This window comes from Scyliorhinus canicula, chromosome 15 (genome assembly GCF_902713615.1).
Source record: "Scyliorhinus canicula chromosome 15, sScyCan1.1, whole genome shotgun sequence".
NCBI lineage: Eukaryota > Metazoa > Chordata > Chondrichthyes > Carcharhiniformes > Scyliorhinidae > Scyliorhinus > Scyliorhinus canicula.
The window spans coordinates 82749729-82766729 of NC_052160.1; the positions used below are offsets into that span (position 1 = coordinate 82749729).

Sequence of the window (17001 nt, forward strand, 5' to 3'; positions counted from 1 at the left end):
TGGAAGCTAGAGAGCAGTCCAGACAGAGGCAGTGAAAAAATATATTGTTGTGACACTCACCTGGGCAATACACTTTCTGGCTCAGACAGAGGAAGCACCACGTGTCAATTCCTGAAAGAATAAAAGCAGTGATGAGTGTTTAAATCCCTCAGATCCTGGAGCTGCAAGCGATTCATTCATTTCCCTTAGTGGGCTGGCAGCTGTGAGCCTTGCTTCAATCATCTTCCTTCATGATTCAGGAGCTCTGAAGTGCTCTGACCACAACATTTACAAACATCAACTACTTCAAAAAAGAGTTAAGTACATTCCAATTACCCCCCTTCATGTTCAAAAGTAACAGTGGTGGTGTAATGTTATCGTCACTCGCCTAGTAATGCAGAGACCCAGGCTAATGCCCATCAAACATGGGTTCAAATCCCACCACGGTCGCTGGTGGAATTTAAAAAGAAAATCTGGAAATGAAAGCTAGTCTCAGCAACGTTGACCATGAAAGCTATCATCGATTGTCATGAAACCCAAAAGGTTCACTAATTTCCTTTAGGTAGGGAAATCTGCCATCCTTACCCGGCCTGGCCTACATGCAACTTCAGGCCCACTGCAATGTGGTTGACTTGTAACCGCCCTCTGAAACGGCCGAGCTCGTGCAAATTAGAGATAGGCAACAAATGATGGGCCTTGCCAGTGGCACCCACATCCCCCCTATTTAGGGGGTCTGTGTGTGGGGGGCAACCCCCAATTTAGGAGATCTCGGGGGGGGGGGGGGAGAAACCCCCAGGAATAACAAGACAAGGGAGTACTCAATGAATGATACAAGGGAGTACTCAATGAATGGTAGGACATGAGGAAGCTCAGAGGAACAGAGGGATCTTGGGGTGCACGTTCACAGACCCCTGAAGGCGCTAGTACAGGTTAATAGGCTAGTTAATACAGCACACATGACACTTGCCGATCAGCCATGGCATATAAGAGCAGAACAAAACTTTGGTTAGGCCACAGCTGGAATACTGTTTTGATTGCCTCACTATAAGGTGTGATTGTGCTGTAAGGATGTAGAGGAGATTCACCAGGATGTTGTATGGGGTGGAGCATTTGAGCTATGAAGAGAGACAAGATAGGCTTGGGTGGTTTTCTTTACAGCAGAGAAGGCTGAAGGGGGATACCTGATTGAGGTGTACAACATTATGAGATATATGGACAGGGTGGCTAGGAAACAACTGAAGGGTCAATAACGTGGGAGCAAGAATTAAGGGATTTGAGAAAACACATTTCACCCAGTGTCGTGGGAGTAGGAGTGCTCTGCCTGGGAGGGTAGTGGGAGGGAAATCTCACCCTTTAAAAAGTTTGTGGATGAGCACTTTGAAGTGTCATAACATTCAAGGCTATGGGCCAAATGCTGGATAGCGTGTTTAGTGTAGATTTAGAGTAGTTTTGTCGGTGCAGACTTGATAGGCCGAAGGGTATCTTCTGTATTGTATGATTAAATAGATTTAGGAATTTTACTAATCTGCATGGCAAATTTAGCCTGCTAACCCAGATAGAGCAGCATGATATTTACTATAATTGTGAAATAAACTAAAATTCACAGAAAACTTTGGTTTATTTTGCAAAACATGAACAAACAGATTTACTTCTTTACAATTGGCTCCCTCTCACTCGTGTGAATCTCTGTCCACTGTCTGTAAAAGATTACTGTACCCAGTTATTTAAACGATAAAATATTAAAGCATGCCGCTGTTCAGAGAGACTTGGGTGTGCTAGTGCATGAGTCACAGAAGGTTGGTTTACAAGTGCAACAGGTGATTAAGAAGGCAAATGGAATTTTGTCCTTCATTGCTAGAGGGATGGAGTTTAAGACTAGGGAGGTTATGTTGCAATTGTATAAGGTGTTAGTGCGGCCACACCTGGAGTATTGTGTTCAGTTTTGGTCTCCTTACTTGAGAAAGGACGTCCTGGCGCTGGAGGGTGTGCAGAGGAGATTCACTAGGTTAATCCCAGAGCTGGGGGTTGGATTATGAGGAGAGGTTGAGTAGACTGGGACTGTACTCGCTGGAATTTAGAAGGATGAGGGGGGATCTCATAGAAACATTTAAAATTATGAAGGGAATAGATAGGATAGATGCGGGCAGGTTGTTTCCACTGGCGGGTGACAGCAGAACTAGGGGGCATAGCCTCAAAATAAGGGGAAGTAGATTTAGGACTGAGTTTAGGAGGAACTTCTTCACCCAAAGGGTTGTGAATCTATGGAATTCCTTGCCCAGTGAAGCAGTTGAGGCTCCTTCATTACATGTTTTTAAGGTAAAGATAGATAGTTTTTTGAAGAATAAAGGGATTAAGGGTTATGTTGTTCGGGCCGGAAAGTGGAGCTGAGTCCACAAAAGATCAGCCATGATCTAATTAAATGGCGGAGCAGGCTCGAGGGGCCAGATGGCCTACTCCTGCTCCTAGTTCTTATGTTCTTATGCACACATGTAGTTGGTTTTGAGCCCCAGGTCACACTGTCATATGATTAACTAGTGGGAAAGTAAAGGGACATGGAAATTAAAGTATAATAATAATAATAATCTTTATTAGTGTTACAAGTAGGCTTACCTTAACACTTCAATGAAGTTACTGTGAAAATCCCCTACTGGCCATACTACGGCGCCTGTTCAGGTACACAGAGGGAGAATTTAGAATGTCCAATTCACCCAAAAAGCATGGGCGCAATTCTCCACTGCCCACGACGGGTCGGAGAATAGCAAACACACCTGCTTGCTGCCGACGTAAAAACGGCCGCAACATGCCCGTTCTGGGCATCCAGGGCCCTGATTGGCACGGCTGTGGTAAGGGGGGCATGGGCCCATGATCGGTGCCCACCGATCGCAGATGCACTCTTTCTCCCTCCGCCGCCCCGCAGGATCAGTCCGCGGGGCGGCCGAGGGAGATGACGGCCCCGCGCATGCACAGCTGACGTCATCGTGCACGTCAGCCGGCGTGACGCTTGGCGCGCGGACTTAGCGACGGTCGCTAAGGCCGCGATGCCGTGCTTCACGGGGCCCCGCTGCTTGCCCCGCCCGGGGGGGGGGGGGGAAATCGGGTCCCGGGAGGGGGCGCGGAGGCTGCCGTGAAACACGGCCAGTTTCACGGCAGCCTTTACGATTCGCCGCATTTGCGGAGAATCGTGCCCCATGTCTTTCGGGACTTATGGGAGAAAACCGGAGCACACAGAGGAAACCCACGCAGGCACGGGGAGAACGTGCAGACTCCACACAGACAGTGATCCAAGCCAGGAATCGAACCTGGGGCCCTGGGGCTGTGATGCTAACCGATGTGGTACCCTGCTGCCTCAACCACCAACATTGACCTGGAAGGCTGATCGAGTACAAATCTGAAATTTGTAGCAGTTTTATGTTTACAAAAAAGATCTAGAAATGCAAAATGGCATGACATTTTCCCCAAGTGGAGTACATACATCATCACAGTGTCGTCGGATTTTTTGTGCTAAAGATTCCACTTCACCACCAACAGTTGAATCATGTTCTAATTCACGTTTACCCATCACCCCAACGGTGTGACTTTGAGCAATGCCTGGTAAAGTAAATGTAAGAAAGAATAAAATTAAATTAAAAGGTGGAAACATGACCCCCAAATTTTAATTGGAGGAAAGAGGCAAACTTTTAGATCAGCTCATAGATGATGCCCAAGTTATTGCAGCTACCAGGTCTTATTTAAATAATCCCCACTCCCAACCAATGATAGGGACCTTTGAAAACGATCCATAACAGTTAAGGAAGTTTTTTTTAATAAATATTTTTATTCTCCTTTTTCACATTTTCTCCGAAATTTACACCCACCAACAATAAACAATAATCAGCAACAAATATGTCAATCCCCATAACAATAACAACGATCCCATCCTCCCACCAACCCCCAAACATCAGCCCGCATGTTTACATAAACAAATGACAAAAAGGAATCAGAGATGACCCATAGTCACCCTTAATACACACAGCCCCCCTCCCCCCCAACTAATGTTCGAGGTTATCCAGTTCTTGAAAGTGCATAATGAATAATGCCCATGACTTGTAGAACCCCTCCGTCCTTCCCCTCAGTTCAAACTTAACCTTCTCAAGGGTCAAGTATTCCAACAGGACCCCCCGCCACGCCAGGGCACAAGGTGGAGAGGCTGCTCTCCATCCCAGCAGGATCCGCCTTCGGGCGACGATATCTGCCTCCGCACCCGTTTCCAGCCCTGGCTGATCTGACACCCCGAATATGGCCTCCTGGGGACCCAGGTCCAGTTTCACATGCACCACCTTGGAAATTACACTAAAAACCTCCTTCCAGTACTCCTCTAGCTTTGGACAGGACCAAAACATATGAACGTGATTAGCGCCCCCCCCATCCGCCGCAACGCTCACACACATCTTCTACTCCTTCAAAGAATCGGCTCATCCTCGCCCTCGTGAGGTGTGCTCTGTATACCACCTTCAGCTGTATCAGCTCCAACCTCGCACATCAGGTGGAGGCATTTACTCTCCGGAGCACCTCACACCAGACCCCCTCCTCTATAACCTCTCCTAACTCTTCCTCCCACTTTGCTTTGATCCCTTCCAGTGGTGCCTTATCCTCTTCCAAAATAGCTCCATACACCGCTGACACTACCCCCTTCTCCAGTCCCCTTGTCATCAGCAGCTCCTCCAGCAATGTGGAGGCCGGTTCCTCTGGGAAGCTCTGTATCTCCTTCCTGGCAAAATCTCGAACCTGCATGTATCTAAACATTTCTCCCTGCTCCAACCCATACTTTGCTTCCATCTCCCTCAATCCTGCAAACCGATCCCTCAGAAACAAATCTTTTAGCGTCTTAATCCCCATCTCTTCCCATTTCCGAAAACTTCCATCCCACCGCCCTGGCTCAAATCTGTGGTTCCCCCGAATCGGCATTTCCCTCGACCCTGCCCCCAACCCGAAGTGTAGGGGAAACTTGTCTCCCAGATTTTCAATGAAGCTATTATTACCGAACTCCCCGAGTATTTCCCCGGAGCTATCGGGAGCGGCGCTGTTGCTAGTGCTTTCAGTCCCGACCCCCTGCACAAACTCTCCTCCATTCTGACCCACTGGGAATATCAACCCCTCTGACCCAGCCCCGCACCTTCTCCACATTCGCTGCCCAGTAGTAGTACATCAGGTTCGGGAGACCAATATCCCCTGCCTGCTTTCCCCTCTGTTAACAGCACCTTTCTCACTCTGGCCATCTTCCCTCCCCGTATGAATGAGGTAATCCTTCCCTCAATCTCCCTGAAAACAACCTTCGGCAGGAAAATCGGTAGGCATTGAAAAATTAACAGAAATCGTGGCAACACATTCATTTTAACTGCTTGCACCCGACCCGCCAGTGACAGAGGGAGACCATTCCACCTTGCCAGATCGGCTTTCACTCTCCCCAACAGTTAAGGAAGTTGAGGCGGGAGGCATGTGCTTGGGGTCTCTAGGGCTCCTTGAAGGGCAGAAGTCTGAACCATGAAGAACAATGAGGGGGGGGGCGAATCTGATCAATTTGTCGCAGAACAATACAGCATAGGAACAGGCCCTTCGGCCCTCCAAGCCTGTACCGGTCATACCAACCTTGGCTAAAACCTTCAGCACTTCTTTGTGCCGTATCCCTCTATACCCACCCTATCCATGTATTTGTCAAGATATCTTTTGAACGTCGGTATAATGTATCTGCTTTCACACCTCTGGCAACCCGTTCCAGGCACTCACCACCCTCTGCATAAAAAAACCTGCCTCGCACATCTCCTCTAACGTTTGCCCCACGGACTATATGGTCAATGGAAGATGTCTTGGGGAAAATTGATGTGCAGAGAGATCTGGGAGTTCAGGTTCATTGTACCCTGAAGGTGGCAACGCAGGTTGATAGAGTGGTCAAGAAGGCATACAGCATGCTTGCCTTCATCGGACGGGGTATTGAGTACAAGAGTTGGCAGGTCATGTTACAGTTGTATAGGACTTTGGTTCGGCCACATTTGGAATACTGCGTGCAGTTCTGGTCGCCACATTACCAGAAGGATGTGGATGCCTTGGAGAGGGTGCAGAGGAGGTTCACCAGGATGTTGCCTGGCATGGAAGGTGCTAGCTATGAAGAAAGGTTGAGTAGATTAGGATTGTTTTCGTTGGAAAGACGGAGGTTGAGGGGGGACCTGATTGAGGTTTACAAAATTATGAGAGGTATGGACAGGGTGGATAGCAACAAGCTTTTCCCAAGAGTGGGGGTGTCAGTTACAAGGGTTCACGATTTCAAGGTGAGAGGGGGAAAGTTTAAGGGAGATGTGCGTGGAAAGTTTTTTACGCAGAGGGTGGTGGGTGCCTGGGATGCTTTACCAGCGGAGGTGGTAGAGGCGGGCATGATAGCATCATTTAAGAAGCATCTAGACAGGTATATGAATGGGCGGGAACAGAGGGAAGTAGACCTTGGAAAATAGGATTCAGGTTTAGATAAAGGATCTGGATCGGCGCAGGCTGTGAGGGCCAAAGGGCCTGTTCCTGTGCTGTAATTTTTTTCTTTGTTCTTTGTTCTATGTCCCCTGGTGACTGTCCCCTCCACTCTATCCATGCCCTTATAATCTTGTAATGACCTCTATCAGGTCATCCTTCAACCTCCGTCTTCCTAATGAAAACAAGTTCCGATTTCTAAATTTCAGTGAGGCCATTACCTGCCTGGCAGGAACATGTCTATTAAAATGGAGCTGAACATAAGGCCTGTGAGGTTTGGATAAACAGATCAGCATTCTTATCCTCTTCTCATCAGGCTCATGGGGTAGAAATCAGGGCTGTAGGTACGCCTCTCTACAGGAAGTAGTTATCATTTTGAATGAACAATATGAAGAGGTAAGCCTGCCAAAACTAGGGTGCAACACTATCAGATGGTATGGTCAGCCTCTGGGCCAAAAGGTGGGGATTCCATGAGCAGCAACAGCCCAGGTTGGTTTGAGGGAAGGGAAAGCTAGCAGATAGGCAAGGTGAAAGAACTTCCCAAAAGTGTTTTACAGCAAAACAGTACTTGTGTAATCGCTGATCTAATGTAGGAAACATAGCAGTCAATTTGCACAGAGCAAAATCCCGCAAAAAGCAATGATCAGATAGATAATCTTTGTTCACGGAGGGATAAATATTGGCCAGGGTACAGTGGATAACTCCATGCTCATCTTCAAAATAGTGCAATGGGACCTTTCTTATTTACCCGAGAAAGCAGAAAGGGTGTTGGTTTCATATCTCATCTGGAAGGTGGCCCCTCTGCTAGTGCAGCACTCCTTTAGTGCTGGAGTGCCAACCTGCTACCTTAAGCATCAATTTTATGCCTGTAAAAGGGGTGCAGAGCAATCCATTATCTGCATTTTAAATACATATATTAGATCAACCCTTAACTTTCTAAAGGAAAGTGGTGACAACCAGAATTTAAGCAGCTATATTGGATTTGTTTATTGTCACGTGTACTGAGGTACAGTGAAAAGTATTTTTCTGTGAGCAGCTCAAACAGATCATTAAGTACATGAAAATAAAATAAAATAAAAATAAAAATAAAATCCATGGTTCCCAAAGTATGGGCTACAAACGGAGAACACCCAATTACTTAAAGAAAAGTGTACTCTAGAGAATGAAATGAACAACATGAAGGTCAGAAGCCGACAAATCCTTTTTTAAACCCTCAGCTGTATATCAGTTCTCCAGCCCAGACAATGGCCCTTGTCCCAATGAACACTCAACCTCCGCTCATCCCCACAGCCGCCTACAATGCAAGTGTAGTCGGCCAAAACACCCTGCTAACCCCGATTCAAAAGCCTCCCGGAGCAGCTCCAGCAGGCTCCGAGATTGTTATCACTACATGAGGTTCTGAGCAAAGGAAACTAGTTAGGTTGGACGAAGACAGTGACGGAAAAGACGAACCTAGTGGCAGATTAGTATTACGACTCGCCCCATTATGCACCAAACGAGTTAAGGTTGAAGCGACAGAAACAACCGAAGACGACGTAACAACCACTAGATCTCATTATGCCCGACATTGGATTCATGATGCGGCAGACCCCGATAAAATCGATAGATGGGCCAAAGAACTGCCGCACCCTAACCCAGGAGTTTGGCCACCTAGGATCAGCTACAGCGCTTACAGAATATTTAGTCTTCATCCGTTAGATGGTGTGCAGGTTTTGTCTGTGATGGTTAGTTCCCGCGATAGTAAAATATTCTCGGAGGTTCGGTTATCTCTTGGTGACGATTTACAAAATCTAGAAGGGGGATGGCAGTCAATTAGAAATTGGCTATTACGATTCAATCCACCAAAACTGATTGGGGAAAAGTAACATCCTGTATTCAAAAAATTTCGAGGAATTGCAGGACTATGAGGAAAGATTTAGAACAGTTTGGATGGAGCATTCCGGAATGGACCTCCAGGCAGGGGAGGAGAATTGGGATAAGAGTACCGTAGGACCATCCAAAACTGCTTTTGTCGCTGGTTTGATATCCAAACTGTTTAAAGCTTTAAACATGGTCCTTCCTGATGGTTGCTAATTGGTACTACCTACAGGGCCTCATTAGAACGATGTATTCAACTTGACCGTGGCTTGGAAGTTAAAAACCATAACAGCCCTCAGGCTCAGCCTCAAGCAGCAGCCGCTACAAGTAGCGCAGAAACCCTAGCAGGAAATACTACTACTCCTCCTCAGGTAACACCAACCCCGGCCCCTGTTCTTGCTCTGATAAAGGATTCCAGAAAACTGGGAAAATGTAATTTTTGTGGTAAAGACGGCCATTGGGCAAAATCATGTTGTTTCAGAATGCAGGCTAAGGGGCAAGGAAATGATTCACACTATCGAGACCCGCCCCGTGACTCATACTATCGAGGCCCGCCCCGTGACTCATACGACAGGATCCACCCCGAGCCACATATCACCAAGATACATACAGGGACCCAATTTCACCACTTAGAGACGCACTCAATGACGATGACGCATTGAGTGACAGGTTCAACAGATTAACCCCACGACACAAGAGGGCCCTGTTTGACGCGGCAAAAAAAAACTAGCAGACCCTACTCTCAGTGAGTCCATTCAAACACGCTTTAATTGAGAACAAATCGGATGGACTATATATTTCATTGAGAGTGGGAGGTCAACAAATTGATTTTCTTTTTGATACTGGAGCAGAATTAACCTGTCTTCCTCCACATTATGCAAACTCGTTTCCCTTAAAATGACAAGTGATTGAAGCCTATGCAGCAGGGGGTGATCCATTAACCCTTCAACGAACAGAACCCATGTCCTTTGAATTTGGACCACATCGACTAATAGCCTCTATCTGGGTAGGCCCAGTAACACAGGCCCTTCTGGGCATGGATATAATAGCCCAATTAAATTCTTCTCTTAATTTTGATAATTGAAAAGTTGCTTGGTCCATCAGACGCCTCAAAAAAAGTCAACTGGAGCAACACCCAATTTGGGCCAAGGACAAAAATGACTGTGGCCTATTAAAAATGGAACCAGCATCCTTCACTGGATCGGCTCCACCATGTACTAAACAGTACCCTATTAACCCCTCCCCAATTGAGCGAATATTACCTATAGTGAAGTAATTTGAAGACAGAGGAGTATTAGTGTGAATTCATAGTTCATCAAACAGTCCAGTGTGGCCTGTCAAGAAGGCTAATGGCACATGGCTCCTCACTATTGATTTTAGAAGGGCCAACCAATTCATTGTCAGAAAAGCTCCTTTGCTGGCAGATCCATCCACCATCTTTAATGCCTTAACACCAGACCTTCAAATGGTTTTCTGTTGTAGACATGGCCAATGGCTTTTGGTCAGTACTACGAGCTGAGGAAGTACAGCCATGGTTTGCTTTAACCATCAAACAACAACAGTACGCATGGACTAGACTACCACAAGGGTTTCACAACAGCCTTACTGTTTTTCACATGGCTCTACAGGAGCACCTGAGGGGACTGCCTGATATGCCCTCCACCATTATCCAGTATGTAGATGATATTCTGGTGGCCTCCATTAATGAGGAAGATCATGAAAGAGACTTGCGTTTCCTTTTAGACCACCTTAGCTGCAAGGGACACAAAGCCAGCCTCACCAAAGCACAAATTTCCCAGGATGAAGTTGTTTACTTAGGTCAGAAAATATCCAAAGGCAAAAGAGAACTTATTCAGGACAGAACGGTTGCAATTAAAGGTGCCAAAGAGCACAAAACTGTCCAAGAGGCGAGATCCTTTTTGGGACTATGCAATTTTAACATAATTTGGATTGATTCACTTACTCAGATGGCTCAACCACTGATTGATCTCTTAAAAGGCAACCGAAAATCAAAGATACGGTTGACCTCACAACAGAATAGAAAGAATCATTCATGAACCTGAAACGGGTTTTGTGCTCAGCACCTGCTCTAGGAATTCAAAACAACGGAAAGCCTTTCACCATGTTTGTTCATGACAAAGAAAGGTACATGACGGCAGTATTAGCCCAAGAACATGGTGACCAGCTTAGACCAGTAGGAGGCTACTCCGTCAAACTGAACAACGTGGCCCTAGCATATGGCAGCTGTCTCAGAGCCATGGAAGCCACATGTCGAGCCGTGTTGGCTACAGCAGCCCTTGTCCTGGACGAGCAGTTGACCATTAAATATCTCCATGCAGTCCATTCTCTACGCTCCATGAACAGAGTATCACGAGTTACATCAGCCAGGTGGACTAGGTGGACAGCAGTTTTGGAAGCATCTAATCTTTACTTCCACTGAGCAAGTCCCGTAAATCCATCATCTTTGCTCCCGCTTCCTGAGGAGCAAAAGGGGGGAGAAGAAGAAGAACATGACTGTGTGGAAGTATCAGAGAAAATGGAGGAGGCACGCCTGGTAGAAGAACCACTACAAAATCCAGATTTGGTTCTATTTACAGATGGTTCCTCCTTTATTGACAAAGGTATCAGAAAGGCTGGATGGGCAGTCACAAGTCTGTACGAAGTTATGGCAAAAGGAAGCTTGTCCCCAGGAATATCAGCTCAACAGGCCAAATTGAGAGCACTAGCAGAAGCGTATCGTGTGGCAAAAGATCAAACAGCTAACATCTATACAGACTCCAGATACGGTTTTGGAATAGCCCACTATTTTGGCCACGTGGAGAAAAAGAGGAATCCTCACCACAGCAGGGACACCTATCTGAAATGGGAAGGAAGTACAAGATCTCCTAGAAGCCATGGCTTTGCCAAAAGAAGTATCTATTCAAGAGTGTAAGGCCCATACTCAAGAGAACACTATAGAAGAACAAGGAAACACCCTTGCAGACCAAGCAGCAAAGGAAGCTGCCTCTCAGTGGCATTCTTCAGCAGAACCCAGACACATCTACAAATTGGGAGTGACCAATTTATTACAAGATCTACGTGAGATGCAACATGACTGTACACAAGAAGAGAAATGGTTAGACTAAGGTATCCAGTTGTATGATGATCATATTTGGAGATAAACCAGTTGCACCACAGGCACAGATGCCATTTCTGGCCCAATAGATCCATTCAGGGGGACATTTATTCCCTCAACAAATGATGGCTCGATTCCAGAGAAGTTGGTGTGGCAAAGGATTCAAAAAACATGCACAATTGGTATCAAACCGCTGTGTAACCTATCAAAAGAACTTAGGACCTATAACGTCAATGCCTCAGCTAAAAGCTCCTGCCCCTACAGGACCATTCCAGAACATACAGGTTGATTACATCACCCTTCCTCCATGTCAAAGATACACTGATGTTCTTGTAATAGTGGATAAGTTCTCTAGATGGGTAGGGGCTGCTCCAGCCAGGAGGGCCACAGCCACCATATGGCCAAAGTCCTATGCAAAGACTATGGGCGCGATTCTCCCAGACAGGGAGAAATCGTAAGGCTGGCGTCAAAACCGGGCGGGTTTGACGCCAGCCTCCCCCTCCCCGACCGGGAACCGATTCTGGTCCCCGGTCGGGGCTAGTATGCCGCGGCCGTGAACTCCGGCATCGCGGGCTTAACGAATTTCGTTAAGCCCGCTTGCCAGAGTTTGCGCCGGCTGACGCGTCACATGACGTCAGCCGCGCATGCGCGGATTGGAAGACTCCAACCCGCGCATGCGCGGATGACGTCATCGCGCATTTGCACGAAACCCGCGCATGCGCGGGCCGGGATGCCCCTCAGCCGCCCCGCGAATTGATACAGCGGGGCGGCGGAAGGACAAAGAGTGCGCGGGAATCGGACCCGCTGCCCGCGATCGGTGGGCACCGATCGCGGGCCCATGGCACCCTTGGCACTGCCGTGCCAATCGGTGCCATGGTTGCCAAGATCGGGACTTTACGGCCGTTTTTACGAACGGCCAGACCAGGTGTGTTTGCCATTCGTAAAAACGGCCGTAAAGGGCTTGGAATTCGGCCCATCGGCCAGCTGAGAATCGCTGCTGGCCGTAAAAAAACGGCGGCAGCGATTCGTGTCGGGAGTTGGGCGTGGGGGGGGAGAATAGCGGGAGGGCGTCGGACTAGCGTGGCCGTAAAAATTTACGACCCCCGCTATTCTCCGCACCGTCGTGAGTGCGGAGAATTGCGCCCTATATTCTCAGATGGGGAGTACCAACTAGCATCGACTCAGACAATGGAACCCACTTTACAGGTGCTGTTTGCCAGGAGGTTACTGAACATTGATTGGAATCTACACTGCTCTTATCATCCAGAATCATCAGGACAAGTGTAACGCATGAACCGGACTTTAAAAGAACGATTGTGCAAATACAACCAAGAAGGCATGAATTGGATTCAAGCCTTGCTACTAGTATTGTGCAGTATCAGAGCAACCCCAAACAGAACCACAGGCCTAAACCCATTTGAGGTCATCACTGGCAGACCTATGTCCCTGCCAGGAACTATTGACTTAAGAAAGTCAGACTGTCATCTGATTAGTGATGCTTTACTTAGTTATTGCCAAAATTTAAAAAATGCTGTCAGTTCTGCTTCTCAACAGGTTTCGGCGGCCTGGGGACTCGCCTGAGGTGGGCTCATGATTTGGTCCCCGGAGAAGATTCAGAAGGAGCCGTTATAAGCCAAGTGAGAAGATCCTACCTAATTCTGCTAACTACTCAGTCGGCCGTGAAACTCCAAGGAAAGAAAACCTGGATTCACACATCACATGTGAAGCGCGCGCATAAGTATTAGAATCCGTAAAAACGTCTGCCATAATATTGATTTTCAGTTACATGATTGGCCTGATAGGCCTTGCCAAGGAGTTAAATGGCAATACGTTTCTTCATACGTATATGCTAAAAATGTTAACATCACCAAATGTTGGGTATGTATTACAATTGCTACCCACTCAGGAGAAGGTATCCTTTTCTTATCTATTCCTTTTAACATTCAGAAACAGCAGAATGGTATATTTTTCAAAGCGCCAACCGCTCTTCACAGACCCGTGAAGGAGCAGACATATGTTGGGTTACCAAATATCAAATTAATTTAAAGAGAAGAATCCAATTATGGAAATCAGCAGGTTATTCATTAAAACACTTTTTCAGGATGGTATCAACACAACTATGATAGAAACCAAAATCCTCCCCCATATCAACCCCCCAACTACTATTAATCAGGAAGGATCAATATGTTTAACAAGCTATCATCCTGAAGGGATGAAGATGGGATATAGTAACTGTACTCATTATTTTAATGTAAGCAGAGCTTACAGATGCACCCAATACCTGGTAGAGAGAGTTATTGATTCCTCGTTATTAACAGGCCTACAGAATCTCACTGGTAATAATACATTTTCAGATCGATGGTACTTAGAAGAAATTACCCATTTTACTTCTTATAATGGAACTTATTTTATCTGTAACAACAAAGCATACCCCTGGCTTCCAAAACTTTGGTCAGGGTCTTGTCATTTAGGATACGTAATGCCTGCTATCCGTCATCTTCCTTCTTTATCAAGACTACCAGTTCAAAGAAATAAGCGTGCCCTCACTGCACGAGATAGATTCCTTGCCAAACGTATTCCATTTTATTGGGACGCCAAAGTAGCCAACGAATTGAATAAAATAACATCCATCATAGAAAAGGTAGCTAATTATACCGTTACTGCCCTAGATAAAGTTTCTGCCGAAATGCTAGCTACCCGAACTGTGGCTTTACAGAATCGGATGGCACTTGACTATTTGCCAGCTGAAAAAGGTGGAAAATGTGTTTCGCTATAGAATGTACAGAAATCTTTTATCTCTTGATTTGCGCATTGATTGGTGTAGAGTTTTGCACCTACATCCCAGATAATTCAGAAGAAGTCAAAAACTTGGCAACACAAATTAAAGAGGTCAGGAAAATTGACCCACCCTCTGACAACACTCTTTGGGGATGGCCCTCTGGATGGTTGGGTGGCACAGGAATGTCCATTATTCAGGGACTCCTCTTATGTTGCATAATTGGACTTATCATTTATGTAATGATCTTGCTGATCAAATGTGTTGTCCAAAGTATGGCTACCCATAATGCCCCACCAATCCAAGTGGTTCATAGTAACCCAAACGCACCACCAGCCAATGACATTGCACTAGGCTGTTACTGTTGAACTGTTATTTACTGCATTATTGCATTGTTAACCAATTATTACTTAATCATATAATTACCTTCAGTTATTAATGAATTGTTATTGTACTATATAATCATTTCTTTATTGAATAATACTTCTAGAATGTTTTTAACACAAAGCTTTGCCTGCTCCATTGTTGAAGATTGTTCTCAAACAAGTGAACCATTAAACACAATGTGAATGAGTTCCTCCCCGTGCTTATTTCTATTGTTATCACACTTCTTCCTTAATTTCTATTTGTTGCTTGATTCATCTTATTAATCTTTCAAAGAATCAAAAAAGGGGGGGATTGATAGAAACCAACCTTTTATTATAGGTAAAAAGGTTTATATAGAACATAGAAAGAGGAAGAAATTATTTAAAGAAATTATATTAACTAAAGTTTTAAATCAATATATTAACCATAACAGTAAGAAAAAGCTGACTGCTTGAAAACTGATCATATAAGCAAACTGCAAGAGTTTGCAAGGCCAAACTGTCAGAAAGACTCTTTGTGTTAGAGATCTGGGCTAAGATCCAGTTCCATTTCCATGGTAACAATAAGTCACCCCATAGTAAGAATCTTTGGTGGGAAACGTGTTTCGCTCTGGAAAAGTACAGAATCTTTTATCTCTTAATTTGATAGACACTTTGGCTGAATTAAATGAATTATAGATTATTTAAACCCAATCACAGCTGTAAAAAGGATGAAGTTTTGAAGATAGTAATCCTCTTAAAAGTTCAGGTATCAGGACGGGAAAGCAATTCTTGAATTAATTCAACCTCTCTTCTGAAACCTATTCTATCGGCTTGCTTTGCAACACCGCTATTTTATTCTATTGTAAACTGCACAGTCGTTTTGTACTGTGTATCTTGATTTGAAGAAATTACCATGAGCTGTTATTATATTTTGAATTCAACAACTGTATTTGCGAAAGACAATCATTCTGATTAGCTTGCTGCAGGGCTAGTCAGAACATCCTAAATTTTGTACTTGGAAAATTGAAGCTTACCAATAGACAATAACCGAAGAAGCCAGTCTTGAATTTCTGTTATTTGGTATATGGTACGGAGTTACACGTATATGAATAAGCACAGAGATCCCACAAACGGGTATAGAGGGATACGGCACAAGTAGGTGCTGAGTGTTTTAGCCAAGGTTGGTATGACCGGTACAGGCTTGGAGGGCCTGTTCCTGTGCTGTATTGTTCTTTGTAAAAAATAAAGGTCACAAAGGATGCCACTTAGTCATCATTGTGATTTCATCCTTTTCAACATGCTTCAAAGACACCTTGAAGGAGTAGCATTTAGTTCTTGTTTCAGATCTAAAGATACCAAAGAGCGTGACACAGTGATAATCCTATGGGCTTGTATAAACTGTCTTGGCATATGGATAATGATTTGGATATCAGATGGCCCTTCAAGAAGTATGTTTTATAGAACGGCTGGACGGTTTGAGGTAGAAAACTCCATACTCACCACTATTCTCAGATAATTGATCTCTCAGGGAGTACATGGTTCCGCCATTTCCATTTTGGTTTGAAGGCACTGATGCGAGTAGACCTATCGCAACAAGAAGAACTTACATGGTGCCTTTGATGTAGACAAAAAACATCCAATGCAACATAGAGGAAAATCACTCTCCCTTCAACATTTCATAAATATCTGCGTGCCATTTTATGTTATTCATTTCAAAAGTATCCAGGAATTTTGCCATTATTTAAACAGTAAAAGGTCAACCGAAGGCTCATTTCACTGGTATTGGATTCCTTCACTTTTTACTGTTTTAATTGTTTAATCTTAACACTTTAGTTTAAAATAGTGCTCAAATTGGCTTTCTTTTTGCTGGAATTAGCTGATTTGGGATGGTGGTAGAATGAGAGTCCACTGTTTGTACAATTCTGATATTTGAGTGCTTAAGATAATTACACTTGTGAAAGCTTCCACATAAACATTATACTTTGTGAATTTATCAAATTCTATGAAACCAAAGTAGGAACATGTAATCCCTGATTACAAGAGTCAATTGTGGTGATCCAGTTATAGTAATCGTATGGTCTTCCCTACTGTACCACAGTGGGAAGAGGGATTACATACTGCAGAACATTTGAAATTACAAACAAACATGTTCTTAAAAGGGTACAATAGTTAGCGCCACCATGCAGTGCAGCACGGTGGCACAGTTAGCATGGTTGCCTCACAGTGCCATTGACCCGGGTTCAATTATGACCTTGGTGACTGTCTCCTTCTGTAATGTAGTAATTCTACGATTCAGGAGACATTTTCTGGGCACCTAAGAAGGGCAGGCTGTCCAAGGGTATGGAAATTCCACACTCCAAACAGTGCTTTTGAAGGAAAGACTGCAATTTCTTTGAGGTAGGCTATCCCAAAACAGTCCTGATTTGGGAGATGCG

At 45.0% G+C, this 17001-nt stretch overlaps 1 protein-coding gene across 1 annotated transcript in view; it reads right to left on the bottom strand.

Annotated features, from left to right (window-relative positions):
* LOC119978163 (cryptochrome-1-like) overlaps positions 1 to 17001 on the bottom strand; it is a 99383-nt gene that overhangs the window by 2964 nt on the left and 79418 nt on the right. The window contains exons 6-8 of the mRNA XM_038819600.1: positions 16067 to 16150; positions 3452 to 3567; positions 61 to 111 (exon numbers count right to left, since the gene is read on the bottom strand). Of these exons, the coding sequence (XP_038675528.1) occupies positions 82 to 111; positions 3452 to 3567; positions 16067 to 16150 (230 nt within the window). The 3' untranslated portion in view covers positions 61 to 81. The remainder of the gene's footprint in view (positions 1 to 60; positions 112 to 3451; positions 3568 to 16066; positions 16151 to 17001) is intronic.